We start from the raw sequence: 25,333 nt of genomic DNA, 5'->3' as shown, positions 1-25,333 counted from the left end.
TGGGGGGTTTTCTGGGGTGCGGGGTCTTTTTGTTTTTGTTTTTCTTATTTGTTTATTTATTTGTTATTAAATATGGGGCCTATTTGTGGGGTTTTGTTTTGTTTTTGTTGGGTTTTTTGTTGTTGTTTTTTGTTGGGTTTTTTTTTTTTTGGGGGGGGGTCTTACACGAGATACATTTTAATCAAAGAATTGTTAAGTTAATTAATTTAATTTAATTTACTACTACTACTACTACTATTTTTTAAATATATTATCATCATCATTATTATTATTATTATTATTATTATTATTATTATTATTATTAACGTAATATATAATATTTAAATACAATAATATCTGGAACACTGTTATTATTTATATAATAATTTTATAATATAAAATAAATTCAAATACTGTTAATTAAATAGAGACCATTTCTTTTACGAGTTGATTCAAAACATGTTTAAGAGAGTTTTAAACGAGTAAATATTGCTTTTTTGTTTTGTTTTTGTAATAGCATGGACTCAAGCAGGGCTTCGTTAATTGCACGAACACACACTCTCCCAGCACCACCACCACTACCCCCGCCAGTGGCGGGTATACCGCACCTGTTACCACACGCACCGGTGGATCCAAGACAAGTTTTGCTGTCACAAGATTATTTCCACAAGATTTGGAGTAAGTGTTGTAATTTATCACTCTGGTATTTTCCAACGTTACTTTCATGATAAAATGAAATTCGATATTACTACACGGCTTTCATATTTAAAAGCATCGGGCTCTGTTACAATAGTGCCAACGGCATCGACGTATCCGGCAGAAAATACACTTGTGAAATAAAAAGAAAAGAAAAGAAAAGAAGAACAACAAAAACAACAACAACAAAAACCACACATACTATATATGGTTTTGTCTATAATTAATTTGGCTGAAAAATATTCTAATTGTTAAGGGTAATATGGAGACTGGATCAGGCGACAACTGTGTATTTCGTATTCTCCTCCTATTTCTTCTCCTCCTTTTCCTTTTCCTTTTTCTCCTCCTCCTCCTTCTCCTTTTCTGCTTCTCCTTTTTCTTCTTTTCCTCCTTCTCTTCCTTTTTCTTCTTCTCCTCCTCTTTCTTCTTCTCCTCCTCCTCCTTTTCTGCTTCTTTCTCCTTCTCCTTTTTCTTCTTTTCCTCCTTCTCTTCATTCTTTCTCATCCTCCTTTTTCTTTTTCTCCTCCTCCTCCTCCTTTTTCTTCTTCTTCTCCTCCTTCTCTTCCTTTTTCTTCTTCTCCTTATCCTCTTCCTTTTTCTTCTTCGTCTCCTCCTTTTTCATCTCCTCCTCCTCTTCTTTTATTTTTCTTCTTATTCTTTTTCTCCTCCTCATTTTTCTTCTTCTTCTCCTCTTCCTTTTTCTTCTCTTCCTCCTCCTTTTTCATCTTCTCCTCCTCCTCTTCCTTTTTCTTGTTCTTCTTCTCCTCCTTCTCTTCCTCCAATTTCTTCTCCTCCTCCTCCTCCTCCTCTTCCTTTTTCTTCTTCTCCTTCTCTTCCTTTTTTCTTCTTCTTCTCCTCCTTTTTCTTCTTCTCCTTATCCTCTTCCTTTTTTCTCTTCTTCTCTTCCTCCTCCTTTTTCTTCTTCTTCTCTTCCTCCTCCTTTTTCTTCTTCTTCTCCTCCTTCTCTTCCTTTTTCTTCTTTTCCTTATCCTCTTCCTTTTTCTTCTTCGTCTCCTCCTTTTTCATCTCCTCCTCCTCTTCTTTTATTTTTCTTCTTATTCTTTTTCTCCTCCTCATTTTTCTTCTTCTTCTCCTCTTCCTTTTTCTTCTCTTCCTCCTCCTTTTTCATCTTCTCCTCCTCCTCTTCATTTTTCTTGTTCTTCTTCTCCTCCTCCTCTTCCTCCAATTTCTTCTCCTCCTCCTCTTCCTTTTTCTTCTTCTCCTTCTCTTCCTTTTTTCTTCTTCTTCTCCTCCTTTTTCTTCTTCTCCTTATCCTCTTCCTTTTTTCTCTTCTTCTCTTCCTCCTCCTTTTTCTTCTTCTTCTCTTCCTCCTCCTTTTTCTTCTTCTTCATATCCTCTTCCTTTTTTTTTCTTCTCTTCCTCCACCTCCTTGTTTTTTCTCCTCCTCCTCCTTTTTTCTTCTGCCCCTCCTTTTTTTTCTTCTCCTCATCCTCCTTTTTTCTTCTTCTCCTCTTCTTCCTTTTTCTTCTTCTCCTCCTCTTCCTTTTTTCTTCTTCTCCTTCTCCTTTTTCTTCTTCTTCTTTCTATCCTCCTCCTTTTCCTTCTTCTTCTTCTCCTCCTTCTCCTTTTTCTTCTTCTCCTCTTCCTTTCCTTTTCTCTTCTTCTTCTTCGCCTCCTCCTCTTTCTTCTTCACCTCTTCCTTCTTTTCTTCTTCTTCTCCTACTCCACCTCTTTCGTCTTCTCCTCCTCCCATTAGTATTCTCTATATAATTTACGTAAAGGTAGAAAGGTGCCAAAAAGTGGGGGTACACACACACGCTCACACATACGTATAAATACATGTATATAAATAAATATGAAAAACATCGCTGCTGCTACAAAGTGGGGTGCACGTGTCCCCCCCCCCCCCCTCCCCTTGCCACCCCCTCTCTGCTTCCTACATCAGTGTTTTTTCCAGGGAGGGGCATAATGTTCAGAAAGGGAACCTACTGTTTTCAGGGATGAGACGCTACATTCAAAGAAAGCACCCATAGAATTCACAAGTACACTAAAGTGGCAGACACTAGTTTGAAGCCGTGAAAATGGATAATGGTTAATAGAGTCAAATATCCCTTACAATATAGACTAGAACTCGTTTCCATAGCCGTTACTTCTGAGAAGTACATGTGTTTTTAAAAATATGGAAAATATGCATTTCGAGGTATTAGATGATAAGAAATACTTCGGATGTACGGAAATTGTTAATATAAACAATAAAATATTAGTAATATATTATTTCAAATACCAAAAACGGCTCTAATAGTAAATAAATTAAAAAAACGCCGTTGTGTTTAAAACCTAGGGTGTGTCCCTTTAACAGAGTGAGACATTACACTATGGCAGTCTTCCTCTAAAACATCAAGCCGACCAAGATATTGCATACCCCCATACCACTCTGATTACAATTAGCTCCACTGGTTAATAGCTGATTTCAATCAGATTGACCCTATACTAACAATAAATACACTTATTATATTCCTCTGACAAACACTGCCTTTTTTTAGGCATTTTGTAATTCGGGGGTGGGGTGAACACCTCGCACCCCCCCCCCCCCCCCCCCCCCCACCCACAACAACCCACCACCCCCAAATCCATGCCTGTGGAATTTATTATTAGTTACACACGCGTCAACAACTCTACCTGACAGCATTTATCGGTGACAAATAAACATAAAAGTACACATTATCTTCAATAAATGGCTTCATGGCGGCACGTTGGCTTTGTTTCGTGTCACTTTATTCACACACCGTTTAATACATAACCACTGTATGAAATATGGCAATTATTGTTGTCCTAGTGTGTAGTGACCATTTCGTGAAACACATCTGTGAGCCCCACACGTTTTCAGGCCATTGGAAAAATCACCGTGTCCACATTACCCGCCATGGTGAGCGGCTAAAACGCGTGCTGGTCACCGGAGCGCGACATTACTCGCACGGGGGAGGCACTAAAACTTACGCCAATCAGTAGAGCGCGACACCGTAACGTGTTCGCTATTGTTGTGACGTGTCTGACATCGACGCCTATGTGTAATAAACGGACCATTCAAGTGTCTGACTTTGTCGCATCTCAAACTGTTATTATCAGTGTATAATGTATTCATGCAACCTTTTTGCACCTTAGGCGAGAGCTCCACCATTGAGCTACAACACCGGACTGACGATCTGACTGGTTCCCATCCTAACCTGTTCATTTAACACATTAAGCGCACAATCCCCCCTCCCCCCCCCCCCCCCTCTCTCTCTCTCTCTCTCTCTCCTCTCTCTCTCTCTCTCTCTCTCTCTCTCTCTCTCTCTCTATATGTGTGTGTGTGTGTGTGTGCGTTTGTGTGTGTTTGTGTGTAAATATATATTGAACCCCTTTAGAAACGCACCACACTGTTAATCACATAAAAAGAACTTATTTATTAAATTCGTGTCACTGAAAAAAAAATGTGTTCCTGTGAACTTTGTTCAATGGTCAACACTGTCATCAACACAATCTTATATGGACAGAAATGAGTTTTTATTCCGTGATACCGGATTGAACATCATAGGGGTCAAAACCACAAATGTATGGTTGAACATGCGATTGTCAAATGAATATCAGTAGTGTGTGTCCTCCATTGGATGTAATACACTCTGTGCGTCGACGAATCGTTGATTTAACCAAGTTCTGGAAGAAGACTTGTGGCAGTTGGTTCCATTTCTGCACAATGGCCGCCTCGAGGTTCTGGATTTGTGGTCTCAGATAAATACGCCGTCCCAGCTCGTTCCAGACGTGTTCAATAGGTGCCAATATCCGGGGGGGGGGGGGGGGACAGGACATGGCATGGCGTTGATGTTGTTTGCAGCTAGGAACTGCATGCTCACACGTGCCATATGAGGACGAGCATTATCTTTCTAAAAGACATGCATGTGAGGATGTGCTTGGAACATGGACATAACGATAGGCTGTAAAACTTAATTTCTGTAGTTTATCGCATTCATCCGTCCCCTGCAAATGTGCAGGGAGGTCCTGTGATCAAAAGTGAAGGCACCCCAAACCATTACACTTCCGCCACCCCATCGAAGTGGCGCAAACAACAATCCGCATAACATTCTCTGCGATGTCTCCACACACGATGACGACCATCAGTGTGATACAGATAAAAGCGACTTTCATCAATGAATAGGACCTCACTCCGATCAGGTCTTCGTCAAGTTTGATGTTGTTGAGCCCATTCCAGTCGCTGCTGACGATGATGATTGGTCAGGATAGGACCAACATAAGGTCGTCGTATATGAAGTCCTGCTGCTGCTAAATGGCACCTTATGGTGGATGCACACACTGGATCCCGTAGACCATGTGTAGCTGCAGCTGTCTGGGTAGCTGGACGGAATCGATCACGCTAATGAAGGACCTGGATTTATCCATCTTGCACTGGGGTCGTAACTCGTGGTTGCCCAGGACGTTGACGATCACGAGTTGATCCTGTTTGCCTGAACCTTCCATATAGCTTTATTGTTGTGGAGTGGTGACAATTGAATTGTCTGGCAACAGCTCGAATGGAAATTCCACCTTGTAGAAATCCTATTGCTTGATTGCGTGGGTTTTCTGACAATCGCGGCATCATTTACTCTATTTTACGAATGTTTAGAGAGAAAATCACCACAGTGTTCAAAGGCTCTTTCATGGCATATTGCTTCACAAACATTTAAACTATTGTGCTCTCCTTGAGTACAGCTGGCAAATATGATTTTCATGATTTTTATATTCACGTGTGTATGGGCTCACATTTTTGTAGGTGTGTGTGTGGGGGGGGGGGGGGGGGGGGGTGGCAGACTGATTTTTGCCCGAATTATACAAAAGTGCCCGAGTCTGGTTTACAATGTTTATTCATATTAGCATTACTGCCAAACCAGGACATGGGGAAGGAGGACAGTCCCCCCCCCCCCCCCCCCCCCCACGTCTCATACGCTTATGAGTTGACGCAAAGTCTCAGTGTTGTGTTGGGCGCATTTTAAAACATGTTTACACTATATTAAGTTTAAATTAACATCATTACCAAAAATTGTAAAGTTTACAATATACGTAAGATAACTAGGTGGTGCGTTTCTAAAGGAGTTCAGTTTATATATCCCTCTCTCTCTCTCTCTCTCTCTCTCTCTCTCTCTCTCTCTCTCTCTCTCTCTCTCTCCCACCATACGTTTTTCCAGCCCGGACACAAGCTGACAAAGGTCATAACGTGTGCTCAAGACTAACCACTAACCAACTAACAACTAACCCACTGCCCTGGACAGCCAGCCTAGATAGCTGATGTGTGTGTGTGTCTGCCCAGGACAGCGTGCTTGAACCATAATTGGATATAAGCACGAAAATAAGTTGAAATGAAAATGAATCAAGACAAGCGTGCTTCACATTAATTTGCTCTGTTTTATCTCTATCGCCTTCCCACATTCAGTTGCCACAGGGATCATTTTAAACAATAATACCGAGTAATAATTATTTATTTTTATTTATAAAGTTAATGTACGAAAGCCTAAAACGAAATTAATTTGTTTGATGTAAGCAGAAAACGGTGGAATCCTTTTTCCGGCGCCCGTTAGACATTTAATTAACTCTTATAAAAAATAAGCAACCAGCTGTGTTCTTATTTATTCCGAGTAAGCTCTCGATGTTCCGTGCATTATTTTTTTAATATCTGTTACATATATATTCACGGTTTAGTAAATTCAGAGTCATATGTTTAATTAGTGTGAACCTAAAGCCCAAAGCGTTATTTCACAGCGTTGAACATTAAGGTTAAAATATTAAAACCTTTGGAAGGAATGAAATGTTTTAGTTAACGACGCACACAACACATTTCATTTATGGTTATATGGGACCGGCCTCGGTGGCGTCGTGGCAGGCCATCGGTCTACAGGCTGGTAGGTACTGGGTTCGGATCCCAGTCGAGGCATGGGATTTTTAATCCAGATACCGACTCCAAACCCTGAGTGAGTGCTCCGCAAGGCTCAATGGGTAGGTGTAAACCACTTGCACCGACCAGTGATCCATAACTGGTTCAACAAAGGCCATGGTTTGTGCTATCCTGCCTGTGGGAAGCGCAAATAAAAGATCCCTTGCTGCCAATCGGAAGAGTAGCCCATGTAGTGGCGACAGCGGGTTTCCTCTCAAAATCTGTGTGGTCCTTCACCATATGTCTGACGCCATATAACCGTAAATAAAATGTGTTGAGTGCGTCGTTAAATAAAACACTTCTTTCTTTATGGTTATATGGCGTCGGACATATGGTTAAGTACCACACAGATATTGAAGGAGGAAACCCGCTGTCGCCACTTCATGGGCTACTCTTTTCGATTAGCAGCAAGGGATCTTTTATATGCACCATCCCATAGCACATACCATGTCTTTTGATGTACCAGTCGTGGTGCAGTGGTTGGAGCGAGATCGGCTAATGGATGTCAAACTTTTGGTAATTCTGACACGTAGTCATTAGAGGAAACCCGCTACATTTGTCCTAATGCAATAAGGGATCTCTTATATGCACTTTCCCACAGACAGGAACGCACATATCACGGCCTTTGGTATACCAGTCGTGGTGCACTTTTCGATTAGCAGCTAACGGATATCAAACATTTGATAATTCTGACACGTAGTCAATAGAGGAAACCCGCTACATTTTCCCTAATGCAGCAAGGGATCTTTTATATGCACCATACCATAGAAAGGATATCACATACCACGGCCTTTAATATACCAGTCGTGGTGCTCTGGCTGGAGCGTGAAATAGCCCAATGGGCCTACCGACGGAGATCGATCCCAGACCCACCGCGCATCAAGCGAACACTTTGCCACTGGGCTATGTCCCGCCCCCAAAAACCTATGGAATTAATGAATGAAAAAAAGTTTAACGACACCCCAGCTTTAAAACACACACATCGGCTATAGGGCGTCAAAGGGAAGTACACATGTATGAACAGCATTAAATTTAAAATGTTAAAACTTTTCGATTAATTCATGCAATGATTATTAACATAGTTGTTTGTACACAGACACTGATATATTCTAAGCAAGAAAATTAAATGGTTTGCAATTATAATCATTAAAAATTATTATATATCTGTTACCCGGAATCATGGTACAATGACAGCAAACTCAGGAGGTTCCTTTAAGTGTTGAAATACATCTAAGGAAAAATAAATTGAATACTATCAAGAGGAAAACCTATGTTTATTGATTTTTATAAAAACAACAAAAAAACATTAACCTGGTGAGTTTATTTGAATTGAAGTGGATTATAACGACACCCCAGAGCCGTGATGTTCATAGTGCATGAAAGAAAAAAAATGGAATGATTTATTTAACGACGGACTAAGCTTATGTCATGTCATGTCATAGGGTTTTACGTGCACATTCAGAACAAGCTCTTGTAGCGCACGCCTGTCGTGGGCACAAAAGCCGGCCTTGGCCGGCTCCTCCGTCCATGATAGGAAAGGTGGGGGGAGGGGAGAGGAGGGACCGCCTGCACTGGCAGGTGCAAGGGAGCATCAGCAGCCCGATCAAATCGGTAGCAGGTGGGTGGGGGTGGTGGTGGTGCTATGGAATTTGAATGGAGCAGTTAAATGCCAAAGAGAAAAGGGTGCGCAATTTTGATTGAGGGAATTTGGCGCAATTTTGAACGGTCGGTCGAAAGGTAAATGGCCGAGCTAATATAGGTTTTGATATTAGTGAATCGAGAGTCGCTCGTTAATTTTAGACCTTTACGATGCTGTGGTGTCTCCCTAGGTTGCCCATAGGGCCCTTATAAATGGCCTGACCGCTTCTGGTCGAGGCATCACCAAGTACCAAGTTATTACCAGCAGCAAGTATTGGGGGTTTGGGTGGGGGAGGCCGATATTCTTTTGTTCAGCTTCTCCCGGGTGCATTGCATTTGTGTACTCGGAACGGTATTCTTTTGTCCGGTTCCTTATTAGAGTACGTGCTGGACCATTAAATGGGGGCGGGTGCATTGTTATCATTAGTCAATGCACCCTGTGTACTGATGCAGTGAGCGTGTAGTCTGTGTGTGAATCCTAGTTTTGTGTTACGGTTGTACCTATTGTCTTAAGTCCCTATTCTAGTGAGTTCAACGGTCATTCATGACCACCCATCCCCCTCCGTCCTTGTATAGCATTGACTACAATGACGGAGGGCGAGTTAAACTAGCCTAGCTATCTAATTTGAAGGGTTAAACCCTTATAGTGTAAGTATTGGTTTAAAAGCCTAGTACTTGGGCATACTTAACTTTATTACCAATGCAATAAAACGAAACTAACGGTGGCAAGTAGCAATTGTATACATATATGCACCGATCTAGGTACTTAGTTTGAAGAATTTTGATTCCCGCCCCCTAAATATAGGATTTTAGTAGGCTTACTTGGTTTGTCTTCAGGCTATCTGGATAGTTGGGTATCGGTTTTCCTGCATGTCTTTGCTTCTGGAACCCTAGTTGACTTACCTTAAACCATGGTGCGGGTGCAAAGACAAATTTGTGCAGTTTATTTACAGTTAGGTGTAGTGGGGTTCTTGATCCGTGATTGGCTGGATTGGACCAATGAGAGTGCTGCAAAAAAATAGGCGATAATTAGTGGTGTCCTATCTTGGTTGATTATCTAACGATGTTGATTGGCTGGTTAATTAGCCAATTGGGTTACTGCGACTTCGATTCTGTCTTAGTGAGAAAAAAAAAAAATAATAATAATAATAATAATAATAATTAAAAAAAAAAATAATAATAATAATAATAATAATAATAATAATAATAATGTGTCGTTAGCGGGTGGTGTATGCTAGTTGTCAATCACGAGCTTCAGAACATGAACATATTTACAGTAGGACTAAGCTTAAACACGTTTTATTTATATAGCGTCCGACATATGGTTAAGTACCACAGATATTGAGAGAATAAATCCGCTTCAGCCATTCTATGGGTTACTTCTTCGATTAGCAGCAAGGGTTAATTTATATGTACAATCCCACAGACAGAATAACATACCGCACGGCCTTTGATATACCAGTCGTGGTGCACTAGTGAGTGAGTCAGTGGGTGATTGGTTGAGTGAGTGATTGATTGAGTCAGTGAGTGAGCGAGCGAGTCACAAACTAAATGCTGCTCCAGAACAGAACAGAACAGAACAGAATTTTATTACACCCAGGCCCTTCATCAACACATAACGCTAATCATATGCATATTTCGTAACATTTCGAGCCACGCAAACAAAATCTGCCTTCGGTTTTACGCTGGAACGAATGAATATGTAAATTTCACAGCGCCGCCTGGTGGAAGAGACACGCGACTCTCGCTTTAATGTCAACACGGAGGCGCGTGCTCGCACCTGTTGGGATTGGGGGTAATGTTGTGATGAATAATCACAGTGGTTCCTAACAGGTGTTAAATCTGGCGATCAGATTCAATGGACGAAGATAACATTATTGAACTGTACTTGAGTTCCTGTGTAAACACAGTATCGAGTTGCCCATCTCTGCACACGGGGTTGTGGGGTGTCACGCACATTTTAATGGAAACCAATTAAAAAAAAAGTCTGCTTTTGCGCGTTCCACATATTATTATTATTATTATTATTATGTTATAATTTATTTAGTTTGAAACACGTTTTGCTACATTTTGTTGCTTAAAAGCATTCTATATTAAAAGAAACCCATTTTCAACGAGCGTAATTATAATTTTAATACTTCTTTCTTTTCGGCTTTTGATTTTGTCATAAACTACAATTCATGACATATTTATTAGCGACACCTAAAAGGTCATTAGTTTCCCAGATACATATTAACAAGCGCACAATATTACAATTTCAGTGTGTGCTTTGTCGTTCCCCCCACATTAAAAAATCCAACCCCTCGCACCCAACCACAGCTGGTTTTTCCTTTCATAATATATAATCAACGGCTTTCCTTATTGTTTGTCTTTTTTTTCTCTGCCCTGCGTTTCTTAAAGGGACATTCGTGAGTTTGCTGCATTATAAGATGTTTCCCACTAATAACATATTTCTACAATTAAACTTACATATTAAATGTATTTTCTGGTTTATAATATCAGTGTCTGTATATTCAATGTGTTTCTGATCGTCTTAATATTTGTAAGAAGCCCAAACTGGATTTTGTCTTCAAATAATTTCGTACGTACGAAAAAACAATATTTTAGGAAATAAAATGAAATTTAACCTAGTATATTAGAACGATCAAAAACACATTTAATACACAGTCACTAATATTTTATGCAGTAAAATATTTTTTATATGTAATTACAATCGTTAAAAAGTCTCTGTTAGTCGATAACATCTTAAAAGTTGCAGCAAACTCAGGAATGTCCCTTTAACGTACATGTTTCTCAACAATTGTTTGATATTATTGTCACTGTTTTGTTATAATGCAAATTGGTTATGGATTGAATATATATTTTATTCCGCACATCAAAGACACAAATAACAATACTGCCGTTTGTTGGTTTGTTTTGTGTTGTTTTGAGAGAGGGGGTGTTGTGTTTGTTTTGGTTTGTTACTTTTGTTTGTGTGTTTGTGTGTTTGTTTTGTGTTTGCTTTCAGTACATTTTAAACTACGGCTATTTGGTATCTAACATATGGTTATTTAGACCTTTGGACGACAGACAGAGGAAGCCGTGACCTAAACTATTTTATCGATAAAGTAGCCAGGGATTTTTTATATGCACAGAGACAGAGCAGTACATACCACGTCCTTTTGCGTACCGCATTAATGAACTTAAACAATATTTGTATTTTCAAAGGAGCCGCCGAGAATAGTACTAATTGTAGCTTTTGAGTTGCTTTGATTAGCCATTTTGAAAAATGTTTCAATATTTAAATGCAAAAAAAACCCCGCCCTTTCGTTAAGAAACGTGAAACAGGTACGAAACACTAATAATTTCTAGTATATGGTTTATATTCTGATTCAAAGTATGTCCTTTTATACATACATTTTCTTTTTTAGAATATTAGTCTATACTTACAATGTTTTCGTTATCCTGGTAATCGAATTTTGATTTAAAGGGGACTGTTACGAACTCGACTGACAGAACCTTTTAAACGAGTAAAATTGCATTTTAAACACATTTTCTTGTTTAGAATATATTCAGGGTGTTTGTTGTTCGCCATTCTGGTAATCCCAATTTGATTTAAAGGGATATTTTTGAGTTTGCTGCCATTGTTAACATGTTATCGACCATCAGACTTTATCAAAATTATCAAATATTTGACATCCAATAGCCGATGATTAATAAATCAATGTGCACTAGTGGTGTCGTTAAACAAAAGAGACATTAAAACAAACAAACTTTTACATGTTAAATACAATGTATATACAATGTGTTTCTTGTCGTCCACAGACAGGGCGGGACGTAGTCCAGTGGTACAGAGTTCGCTCGATGCGCGGTCGGTATGGGATCGATCCCCTTCGGTGGGCCCATTGGGCTATTTCTCGTTCTAGCCAGTGCACCACGACTGGTATATCAAAGGCCGTGGTATGTGCTATCATGTCTGTGGAATGGTGCATATAAAAGATCCCTTGCTGCTAATCGAAAAAGAGTAGCCCATGAAGTGGCGACAGCGGGTTTCCTCCTTCAATATCTGTGTGGTCCGTAACCATATGTCTGACGTCATATAACCGTAAATAAAATATGTTGAGTGCGTCGTTAAATAAAACATTTCCTTCCTTCTTCCTAATGTGTGTTGTAGCTCAAACTTCATTATATTTCTTAATTTATAATTTTTTTGTAAAATCCAGTTTGATTTACTACAGACATTAGGACGATCAGAAACACACTGAATATACAGACAGTGATGTTCTAAACAGAGAAATATATTTAATATGTAAAGCTAGTCTTTTAAAAACCTCTTTTAGTCATAGATGTGTTACAATGGCAGAAACATTCGACAAGTTTACCCTTGATACCTATTCACAATATCTATTTTTCTCTACATAAGCATGAAAATACAACCAACACAAAACAATTCTTATAGAATTTACCATCTAAAATGTCTATTTATTTTAAAATAAAAGTGTTTCTTATATGTTAATGATGATGGTGATTATTTATTTTCGTGTTTATGGTATTTTAAATTAAGTTTCAAGCACGCTGTTCAGGGCGCACAAATCAGCTATCTCAGCCCATGAAACTCAACCTTTGCAAAAATAAATCATTATCAACGTGGTCGTCGTCGTCATCGTCATCATCATCAACATCATTATCAATATCATCACAATTTTAGTAATGGAACATACAAAAAATTTAAGTTTGTTTTGTTTAATGACACCACTAGAGCACATTGATTTATTAATCATCGGGAATTGGATGTCAAACATTTGGTAATTTTGACACATAGTCTTAATTAGAGAGGAAACATTTTTTCATTAGTAGCAAGGGATATTTTATATGCACCATCCCACAGACATGATAGCACATACCACGGCCTTTGATATACAAAGTTGTGGTGCACTGGCTGAAAGGAAAAATAGCCCAATGGGCCCACCGATCCGGATCGATCCCAAACCGGCCGCGCATCCAGCGAGCGCTTTTACCACTGACTTTTACCGCCCCCATATAAGCATTAATTTGGTTACAACATGATGTTATGATGACAGTACACAACCTTTTCTTCACTTTCGCATGCGCATTATCATAACTATTGTTCTCGTGTCTTCAGGTCGGATTTGTGACCCGCTTGCTTTCCGATCCAGCAGCATCGGCGGAAGTAAGCCAAAGGTCGCAACGCCATCTGTCGTCACAAAAATCGAGGAACTCAAGAGGAATAACCCAACGATGTTTGCTTGGGAAATCAGAGACAAGTTACAGAGTGACGGTACGGACGTTGGTAAATTAGTTATTAAGATGATCCATTCCGTAGTTTTCTTTAATTTGTGATAATACTAGGGTGTTTTTTTTAAATCAGTGAAAATAAATGCTGTTCCAGTGAATAAAGTTGTTTTAAAACAACTGTAAAACCCTGGGCAGCGTTCAGCAACACTGAGCATTGGTGTCGGAAGCGAGAGTGGGGGTTAGCGGTCTTTCCCAAACTCTGAAAATAATGCATTGGCCCTTCAGGTTGAATATCCAATTAATACATTGCTGCCCATCTCATCCATGTTATAGCAGCATTATTGGGTTTAATTTTAATAAAAGTATTTTGAATAGATAATCAACTTTAATCTTAATATGACTCGCCATTTTTTTTTTTTTATTCTATACCTGTCATATGTAATATATATCACAAACAAATTACGTTTTCGCCATATCGATGCTCTAAAGATTAATAGACGTTGATTCTGTATTAAAATGGCGATGAGACTTGCATGTCAGTTTTGAAAATACACTGAATTGTTAAAGCTGTCGTTGTGCCTGTGTTTAGCAACAAAACGTTAAAGGCATACTGTCACGGATTTAAGGATCATATTTCTCGAAAAATTGATAATAAATAAAACTCACATTAATTGTTGGAAACCAAATCTAGCTATCGCATCACCTTAACTGAACCATGATAGAGTAAAATACATGTCATCCCTCTCGGCAATTTTAGTTTTTGATTTATGGACCATTGCCATAATTTAATTATTTTTACAAAATGTCATTAATAAATGGAGTATGGTGGTTATAAAGATGGTTGAATAAAGTACATTTAGGGACAAATCAAATTAATTTTTGTTCAGGTAATACTTTGTGACAATATGCCTTTAAATGATAGGGAGGATATGTTAGGGCTTTGTTCGCTTTAACATTAATCCGGAACATGAGTTTTGTACTGTTATCGGCTTTTACTTTTAACAGGTATTTGTGATCAATCCAATCTACCTAGCGTCAGCTCCATTAACAGAATATTGCGAAATCGTGCAGCCGAAAGGGCCGCTTCAGAATATGCCCAAATGGCGTCACAGATGTTACATCCTCTGTACCAGCCAATGTGGACACAGGCATTAGTGCCACCTACAATCCAGCGTGCTCTCCCTTTGTTGAAGACTCCAAGTTTGTACGAATCCAGTAAGGCGGAACCCACCTTGGATAACAGTTTAGAAGAAGATGGTAATGCACTAGTATTTTACATACTTTAAACACAAAATAGTATATTGCACGAGGGAACGTTAAATACTATTTATCTTATAAAGAGTTTTTTCAAATGGTTTACACCCACACCCCACACACCCAAAAATAAAACCGAGTTGTAACATAAATAGTATCTAACAAGCGCGGAATTCATTTCTTTCATATCCCCCAAAAGCCAGGTTTTGGAAAGAAAATCAAAACTTCTTTTACAATTAAAACTTATTAACGGAGCTGGCGCTGATTATGATTTGCGTGGATAAAGTATACGTCATAGGCAGAACTCGTCTGCTATCTAGTGGTTGGGGTGTCCTGTTTATGGCAGTGATTATAAAAGGCCAATTATTGCTAATCAAAGAACACTGATATGCAGTTGTGGACTTCTTTTTGCTCGATTTGAAACATTAAAAGTTGTCACAGCCATCTTATTATAGAAAACTTATAGCTGATTAAAGACACTGAATCTATTGATTAGGCAGTGTAAAATATTTGGCTATTACAACTCTTTCTGCTTCTTTCATTACACTTAAGTTTTGGTCGTCCTAGTGTTTATAGTCTAGTAGCAGCTCAAAATGTATTGGATACGAAATTGAAAAGATATGTTCTTCACAAGCTTGGCTTCAAGTTCATGTTCTTTATTGCTTTACGTTTTTACAACTTATCAGCATAATACAACGTGGTTTAAACAATATTTATTCCCAATTATAATACTGGCTGGAGATTGACTGGCCAACAGGCAAAATACCTGTATCAAGGCCTCTCCCTGCAATTTGAAGATGTAATTCAGGTTTACACAAGATGGCAGACCAAATCTTAAAGGCATATTCCTACGGGCAAGTTTACAAATCTGTTCGCAACCCCAGGTCTACCAAGGGCTATAAATAAAAGTAACCTTGATTACTACTGAGATGGAAAAAAATGTGGGTTATTTCTATAGTCATGTGACAATCCCTATATGCCTTTAAGAGTCGTAAACAAAATATAAAATCTAAATCATACATTTTAGATAAGATAATACATGGTCAATAATTATCCATTACTATTACCTAATACTTATATAACAAACATTATGTTTGGAAACATTGATATGTTTGGGTATTGTTAATAATTATAACAAATGTTGCATTTGGCCTTCCATATGTTTCGTGTCCACACAGTACCTTTGGAAAATTCATGAATTTAAGTCATATACTAGTACAAGCAAGTAGTTGTGTGGACACCCAGCTACTATAGACCAGCACGCAGGTGACGATGGTTATAAAGTATTACTTAGTGCATTAATTGAAATCAAAACGGTTTGAAGCAGTTATAAATTCATGAATTGATTCCACTATTCTTAAATTTATTTCCGGATGATAGTTATTTCTACAAAATAATACTGTTTTGAGGTCAAAACCACTGTTGTAATAAAACTTTGTAAGGTGAATATTATTATACAAAGGACATGTAAACAGAAAATGAAGTGTATTTTCAAACGGATAACCACAACTGCATGACGGATTGTCACTGATATATCTTTTGAACCTATGATCATTTAGATCGCTACATTCTAGGCGAAGTCTACAGTCAACTATTTGATTTGAACATGTTCCAAATTCAAGAAATTGCTTATCTGGTAAATTTAATATCGGACGGATTTCTTTTTAGTAGCTGACAACGATTCAATATTTGTAGTGTCAGTTCCGAGATTATTCCAGATACGAATTCCAAATGATAGAAAAGAACTTTTATAGAATTTTGTTTTGCTATATACAGTTTGGAATTCGCCAGCGTTACGAAGAGTGTAATTTAAATTGTTAGATACTTTTGGTGGTATCAACGATGATAGATAGTTGAGAGTTAGACCTTTTACCATTTTGTAAAGAATACACATTTTATGGAATTCACGGCGTTGGGACAAAGACATAAATCCAGTCTCGTATCTTCTGTCATGACTAGTATACATAACTGCACCACAAAGATAGTTCGAAGGGCATCCAAATGAAGGTTTTCCAATAAATTTTCCTGAACTTTAGGGAAGTTGTCTCATATGTAATCACAATAATCAAATATAGGTAAATTAAATGTTTTGTATAGCATTTCAAGTGTTTTCCTACTCAAACGGTATTTTAGACTTCGAAGACAATTTATCATGGGACTGATATTTTCAGATAGTTGTTCAATGTGACAATGCCATTGACCATTACTCTGAAACGTAAGACCCAAGTGCTTATGATTTTAAACATTTTTAATCTTACCATCTTTTAAGAAGAGATCTGTTTCGAGATAACCCGATGTTTTCGAGAGAAAGTAATTGATTCAGTTTTCTTTGGAGAGAACGTAATTTGCCATTTATCTGCCCAGTCTGATATTTTACGAAGATCCATATTAATTGTACGACAAATAGACTGACAATCTTCTAAAACTGTATAAAGGGAAGTATCGTCTGCAGATAGTTTAATATTGCAAGTAATGTTATCGACTATATCGTCAATATATATCAAGAATAAAAGAGGCCCCAATACTGATCCCTGAGGTACCCCGGCCTCAACAAGTTTAAATTCTGAAGTGATCTTATAAATAGCAGTACACTGAGTTCTACCTTCTAAATCACTACTAAACCAATTAATAACCTTTCCTGTGATTCCTTTTGACTGCAATTTAAATAGGAACCCTTTATGCCAAACACGGTCGAAGGCCTTACTAATACCACAAAATATTGCTTTAACCTCTTTCCCATCGTCCATAGATTTGGAAATAAAGTTATAAAAATCAGTCAACTGGTAAACTGTTGAATCATCTGATCTAAATCCAGATTGCAAGTGAGATATTGCATTATTATCCAGTAAAACATTTGAGACATGTTTAAATATACACTTTTCAAATACTTTTGACAAACAACTTGGGAGAGCCACTGGTCTATAATTATTGCATAAATGAATGTTTCCTTTCTTATAAATTGGAACTATAAGCGACTGTTATGTTGAGTAGTACAAGGACAAATTAACAATTTAGTCAATGGTTTATATATATATATATATATATATATATATATATATATATATATATGTGTGTGTGTGTGTGTGTGTGTGTGTGTGTGTGTACCAATTTCTGTTAATTATCTTGTCTACCCAGCTCGCTTTGTTGACGTCCCCGGTTATTGTAATTGTATTCAATTGATTTATATCATAAAAATCGAACGCAGGTCTTTCCCTGGCTCATCAACGATAGCTTGATCAAGAAAACCCGTATTAATTACATTTACAATATCTATATCTCTTTATCAAATACAGTTCCGTCCTTTTCAATTGGCGGAAAGTTTGGAATTTGATTTTGTTTGCTTTAGATATTGCTTCAGGACACGCCACCAAGTTTTATTTCCATGTTCTTTATTCAGGATGCTATCTAATTTATTATTATGTTAAGATTTTGCTTTGCTGATACTTGCAATAACTTTATTACGTCCCTCTCTAAACAACTCCCATTCCCGCGGCTTATTGCTACGTTTAGCCTTTTTATGTAATCTATCTCGTTTTCGCATTAACTTCCTAATATTACCGTTCATCCAAGAAGCATCGTTTCTTCGAACTGTAATATTCTTTTGGGGAATAAATTCCTTACAACGCTTATTTATAACCGAAGTAATCAGTTCTGCTATAACGTTTACATCTTTGCTAATGAATAAATCCTCCCAATCATACTTTTTTAAACTGTTTTTTAAAGCTTCAAAATTATAGCATTATTATAATCATAGATTACTCTATAATCATAGATTACTCTATTATAACATGTTGATCGAGTCATTCTAAGTCTTAACGGGGCAACGGGCAACTCTATTTACGTGCCCCTATCCACAAGGGTTCAGGCACGCCCGCCCCGGATCTAGCCTCTGACTTCGCCAGTGACCACCTCCGGGGCGGGGGGGGGGGGGGGGGGGGGGTGGAAGGAGGAAATGTAGGGGATAATTTAGAAATGTGGTATGACCACTTAAAAAAAGAAAAAAGAAAACAATCCGGGAGCTACCATTACCTTATACCTTATATTTTGGATTAATAATAGTCGCACCAATTAAACTATATCATGCTATGCTTTTAATATATACTACTCAAAAGAATTTAAGGGTCAGACGATATTTTCGACATTATTTTCTGAATGTCAATTATATTAGCTAGACCATAATGTCACGCATGGTATTGTTCCATTTTGACGAAAGTGGGTCTAAGCAACCCATAAATGAATTAAAATCCACTGTCATTGACACTGTCGACTAGTTCTAATGGCGAAAACATGCTCACATTTGCACGTAAATTAGGGCGAAAGCGAAAGGTCTGCTAAGTGCCCATAACTTGCTTTTTCACAAAGCGCTTCATTTGCACGCTTTGCACGTGTATTCCATGTTCCCAATGCTGAATTTCCGTATAATTGGAGCTTGCGTTCGTGTACGGTGCACACTCCAAATTCGATAATGGAACGACTTCAACTGACTATCGAAGATCGAGGAAGGGCTATTGCTTGGCTTCAGGATGGCAATACGCAAAGAAATGTTGCTCTGAGACTTGGTGTCAGTCAGAGTGTCGTTGGCCGACTGTGGCAACGGTACCAAGCAACGAATTCTGTTCGAAATCGTCCACGTTCGGGAAGACCCCGAAGCACTACAAATAGAGAGGACCGCTACATCACTAATATGGCTCTACGTCAACGCACAACCACTGCACGCCGATTACGTGACAATCTGTGGACTGCGACTGGAACTCGAGTGTCTGATCAAACCATACGCAATCGTCTGAGAGCCAATAATCTACGCTGCCATCCCCAGGCTGTTCGACCACCACTCCTACCACGTCACAGAACGGGCCAGACGTCACTGGTGCACGCTTCATCTGCGGTGGCAACGTGTTCAGTGGAGTCGAGTGATGTTCACTGATGAGTCCAGGTTTAGTCTAAAGTTCAACGACGGTCGGGTTCGTGTCTACAGATGTCCTGGGGAGCGCTTCGCTGACGTTAACGTTAGACAACGTCACCGGTTCGGTGGTGGCAGCGTCATGGTGTGGGGCGGCATCTCTATCCACCACAGGACCCCCCCTCTATGTGGTGGATGGCAATCTGAATGGAATCCGCTATCTGAATGAGATTATCCGGCCGTTGGTTCTCCCAGGCCTTCAGCAGATTGGCGGCGGGGCAGTTCTGCAGGATGACAATGCCAGACCCCACCGCGCCAGGGTGGTAACGGACTTTCTCAGACAACAAGGTATCGCCAGGATGGATTGGCCAGCATATTCGCCTGACTTGGCCCCAATAGAGACCGCCTGGGACGAATTAGGCAGGAGAATTCGGGAAAACCATGCCCCTCCGGCCAACCTTCATGATCTGGGTCAACTTCTTATGGCAGAGTGGCAGGCCATTCCCCAAGAGTTCTTCAGACGTCTGATCAACAGCATGAGGCAACGATGTGTCGAGTGTATTCGCGCCAGGGGTGGATTCACACACTATTAAACGAATGTTCTAATGTGTAAAATTCATGTTTGACAACCTTCAACTTTGACAGCATGTCATGTGACTTTCTTGTATACAGTGACGTTTATTTGTGGGTTTTTGTAAATATGGAATAATAAATAAAAAAATTGGTGTAGTTTACATCATCAATCTAATACACTCTGAAACTTATTTGGTTATAAATTTTTGATCCTTAAATTCTTTTGAGTAGATAAATTAGTAGGTGCATAGTAAAATTATTTTTCAATCGGGCTGTTCAAAAATAAAGATATTATACAAATAATCTAATAAATTAGTTTAATTTAAATTAATTAAATCAACTTAGGCCCTAGAGGATCAAGGATTCGCAAAGGGGGGAGCCTCGCGCCCCAGTCGGTCCGGCGCTCCAACAAGCGGGTGGCCCATTCCGGTTAGTCCGGATTTCCACGGGGGGGGGGTGGGGGGGGCGTTCCGGGGGGAGGCCTCCTACCAGGCATCCCTACCGGCCCAAACCGCCAACGCCCTAACGCACCCAAAGAGCACCCTACCACGGCGCCCCCACGGCTAATTTTTGCCTGAATTAAAAGAAAATGCTCGAATCTGTATAACAACATTCGTTCACATTAGCATTACTGTCAAACAGCTATGTATAGTTGTAGACGAATCATTGCATATTTTTACATGGATTACAACTAATAGAGTGGGTAGAATGAATGAAATGCACGGTGAAAAGGTGTCAGGTCATCTTATTTTGCCCGAATATCTATATCGCTCGAATTTGAAGATTTTCTCCAGCACTGAAGAGGAAGGGGACAGTTGCCTCATACTCTTGTGCTTTCGCCCTTTCATCTTATTTTAATGTTAAGTTATGAGGATTTTGTTTTTGGTGTTTTTGTTAATGTAGGCCTTTGTTGATATCGGTTGTGTCGTTCTAGGGTTTTTTAACCAGTTTTATAAAGTAAAATGTATGGCGAATTACAAATGTATTTTCTTTCCTCACCGATAATGAATATTAACGCAGCCAATTATTTGTCTTGTTTCTGCCATCATGTCTGTGGGAAAGGAAGGAAGTGTTTTATTTAACGACGCATTCAACACATTTTATTTACGGTTATATGGCGTCGGACATATGGTTAAGTACCACACAGATATTGAAAGAGGAAACCCGCTGTCGCCACTTCATGGGCTACTCTTTTTCGATTAGCAGTAAGGGATCTTTTATATGCACCATCCCACAGACACGATAGTACATACCACGGCCTTTGATATGCCAGTCGTGGTTCCCTGGAAGTGGACGTAATACATCTTCATTAAAGTCACCTACAATAATGGTTTTCATCATATTATCGTTAGCAGCTGCTATAGAGTCTGAAATTAGTTCCCAATATGCCATACTATAATCGGATCTATAAAAACAACCAACAAGTACGTTTTGATTTTTAACTCTGATTGTTACCCATACAGCTTCAAGATTGTTCCGTTCCAAATCTGGCATATGCTTACAAATTATATTTCTTTTACATACATGGCGACGCCACCGCCTCTAGTCAACCTATCTTTACGTATCCAGGAAGTAGAATGTCATTATTAGAAATCCCTTGATGCAACCATGTTTTAGAAATACAAATTATATCATAATTGTTTAGGTCAGCGTAAATGAGATCCATTTTCTCTCGGATACTGCAAACGTTTAAATGTACAATAGAAAGTTGACTGTCATCTGGTCCCGGATTTGGTGTACATCACCACAACAGAAAAGAACTAACACTATTCGAAACTTCAAAGCCAAACAAGCCAAGATTATAAGTCGAAATTATCAGTAGTTTATCGTATCTACCCATGCAACATTTAACACCCACGCGCTAGCCCCCAGCAAACTGCCCTATTCTCTGCCTGTACAGACTGCAATCAACTGCCATTGATACAATATAGCCACATATGAAAACAGTATGCACAGGCAGAGAAGGGGATATAACACATGGGAACATCAAGCGCAAATCTGTCCGTAATGTGTAGCACATGTCAAAATTGTGAATCAAGATATTGAAGTAAGTATAGTACAGGAAATATATGTGCTTATTTTTACAAGTTTTCCCAATAGAATAAATGAAATTCCTAATTGTAATGCAAAGAATTTGGATCAAAACTTTGTTCAAACATCTGTAAAAAAATTCCTAACAAAGCAATCTTAATTGGAGTACAACCAAAGACAACTGCATATACATTTGTATGTGTTTTACCTGTAGCAATTTAAGGGGAGAAAAAGAAGATATATGACAATAGATGAAACAATGTGATAAAAAAAACTATGAATATTAAGGATAGAACGAGACGTATAACTGCGGTCATGAGCATAATACAATGTACAACAAAATAATAAAAATATACAGGATATGTACAGGATTATGGTGGAGACTGATTTAGTAAATAATAATAATTAAAATAATAATAATAAATAAATAAAGGTTCTATTGACTTATATTATTTAATACATACAAGTAATTATTAAGTATACTGAGAGAAACATGTATTATGGGCTAGTGACTTTAAATAACGTGATGTTTTTAAATTATAAACTAAACGCCTTAATCGATTTGTCATTATTTTAAAAAATGTTATCCGACTTCTTTAAATGTTATTATTTTCTTTTGTGTCGCTCATTATGTCACTTATGTTATGTTATGTTATGTTATGTAGACGCTGACGAGGACAGTCCCGAAAGTTCCCAGAAGTTGCGCCGCAACAGAACGACTTTCAGTCAAGACCAGCTAGATGTGTTGGAGAAGGAATTTCAGAAGACCCACTATCCAGGGGTGACAACTCGTGAACACCTCGCCACCAAAACTAATCTGTCAGAGGCGAGAGTCCAGGTAAAACGAGGACTTAAAGGCTTTTATGTTTTTCACGAGTACAGAATAACAATTTGATTGGCGTTTTCCCATAGGCGTACGAACTCCCATTTACTAGGTGAGGAGGCTGATTTTTGCCTGAATTAAAAGAAAATGCTCGAATCTGTATAACAACATTCATTCACATTAGCATTACTGTCAAACAGCTATGTATAGCTGTAGACGAATCATTGCATATTTTTACATGGATTATAACTAATAGAGTGGGTAGAATGAATGAAATGCACGGTGAAAAGGTTTCAGGTCATCTTATTTTGCCCGAATATCTATATCGCTCGAATTTGAAGATTTTCTCCAGCACTGAAGAGGATGGGGACAGTTGCTTCATACTCTTGTGCTTTCGCCCTTTCATCTTATTTTAATGTTAAGTTATGAGGATTTTGTTTTTGGTGTTTTTGTTAATGTAGGCCTTTGTTGATATCGGTTGTGTCGTTCTAGGGTTTTTTAACCAGTTTTATAAAGTAAAATGTATGGCGAATTACAAATTTATTTTCTTTCCTCACCGATAATGAATATTAACGCAGCCAATTATTTGTCTTGTTTCTGCCATCATGTCTGTGGGAAAGGAAGGAAGTGTTTTATTTAACGACGCATTCAACACATTTTATTTACGGTTATATGGCGTCGGACATATGGTTAAGTACCACACAGATATTGAAAGAGGAAACCCACTGTCGCCACTTCATGGGCTACTCTTTTTCGATTAGCAGCAAGGGATCTTTCATATGCGCCATCCCACAGACAGGATAACACATACCACGGCCTTTGATGTACCATTCGTGGTGCACTGGCTGGGTCGAGAAATAACCCAATGGGCCCACCGACGGGGATCGATCCCAGACCGACCGCGCTTCAAGCGGACGCTTTACCACTGGGCTACGTCCTGCCCCGTCTGTGGGAAAGTGCATATAAAAGATCCCTTGCCACTAATGGGCAAATGCAGCTGGTTTCTTTTGGAAGATAATGTGTCAGAATTATTAAATGTTTGACTTCCATTAGTCAATGATTAATAATAAATCAATGCACGCTGGTGTTGTCGTTGAACAAAATAACATTTAACGTTGAAGACCCTAGATCCAACCACTTAAAATGAACACTGTTGGATAGTTGAAATAGAGTGAAACAAGAGTGAGATGTTCAAACGGGGAAATATCCTTAATATCTCCATAACCTTCAATTCCGAGGAACGTTCGTTTCTTAAATATGAAAAATGCATTTTGTGACATTAGACACACGGGGATGACCAGAAACCGGATATAATAGCAATAAAACATAATTTCAACTATATAAAATGACTCTAATAGTTTTTTTGTTAGTTTGTTTTTGTGAGCTTTTTTTTTTTTTTGGGGGGGGGGGGGGGGGGGTGTTTGTTTTTGTTTGTATTTTAACGACACAATTAAAGCACATTGATTTATTTTATCATCGGCTATAGGATGTCAAACACAGAGAAAATATGTTGTAGTGATTAAAAGCTAGGATCGGTTACTTTAACGTTTTGTTTCTTCCAGGTGTGGTTTTCCAACAGACGAGCCAAATGGAGGCGCCACCAGCGACTGAAGATTCTGCAAACGTCGAATCCCTTCCTGTTCCGCTACCCGAACTTACCTTTCCCTTCGTGTGACCCTGCTCGTCACCCGTATGACCTTCTTGCCCAGAGGTCGTCATCCCATTCGAACGTGCCCCAGCAACCACTGCTCTCCCATCCGTCATTACACCTTACAGAGCCGTTATCGTTAGTTTCGCATTCATCATTGCGGCGGACCAGTAGCAGTGTTGCAATAGGAAGTGAAAATTCGGCATTCCACCCCGTTGACAAATAAATGCAGAACATTGTATTATTTATTTTACCTATTTAATATTATTTTATTGTTCTACAGTATTTACTTACTGATGTATATTATTTTATTTATTTATTTATTATGTATATATATGCGCACATAAATAAATATTATGTTTGCTATACTTGAGTTGGAAATAATGTATCATTAATTGTCAGTACGAGGCCACAGACCACCATTAAGACTCATATAGACTAGATGCGGTGGCGTTCGTGCGGTGCAGCTAAAAAAATGAAAACAAAAACAAACAAAAAAACAACCCAAACAACAACAATCAAACATTAGTTGCATATTGAGTGCAAATAGACTGGATGCGTGTCGTGCGCGCGTTTGAAAAACATATGCGGATAGCCAGAACGCAGTTGGTGTATAATGTGCCCTAATAAACGCAA

General features: G+C 38.7%; 1 protein-coding gene across 1 annotated transcript in view; it reads left to right on the top strand.

Annotated features, from left to right (window-relative positions):
• Positions 1-25,033, top strand: part of LOC121384384 (paired box protein Pax-6-like) — a 27,074-nt gene extending 2,041 nt beyond the window's left edge. Inside the window, exons 2-6 of the mRNA XM_041514766.1 lie at positions 497-657; positions 13,356-13,511; positions 14,474-14,725; positions 22,892-23,064; positions 24,612-25,033. Of these exons, the coding sequence (XP_041370700.1) occupies positions 498-657; positions 13,356-13,511; positions 14,474-14,725; positions 22,892-23,064; positions 24,612-24,923 (1,053 nt within the window). The 5' untranslated portion in view covers position 497 and the 3' untranslated portion in view covers positions 24,924-25,033. The remainder of the gene's footprint in view (positions 1-496; positions 658-13,355; positions 13,512-14,473; positions 14,726-22,891; positions 23,065-24,611) is intronic.
• Positions 25,034-25,333: the final 300 nt, after the last annotated feature.

The sequence above is a fragment of the Gigantopelta aegis genome, chromosome 10 (assembly GCF_016097555.1).
Source record: "Gigantopelta aegis isolate Gae_Host chromosome 10, Gae_host_genome, whole genome shotgun sequence".
In the NCBI taxonomy this organism is placed as follows: domain Eukaryota; kingdom Metazoa; phylum Mollusca; class Gastropoda; order Neomphalida; family Peltospiridae; genus Gigantopelta; species Gigantopelta aegis.
The sequence above is the reverse complement of the archived record's forward strand: the minus strand, read 5'-3'. Positions and strand labels throughout refer to the sequence as shown.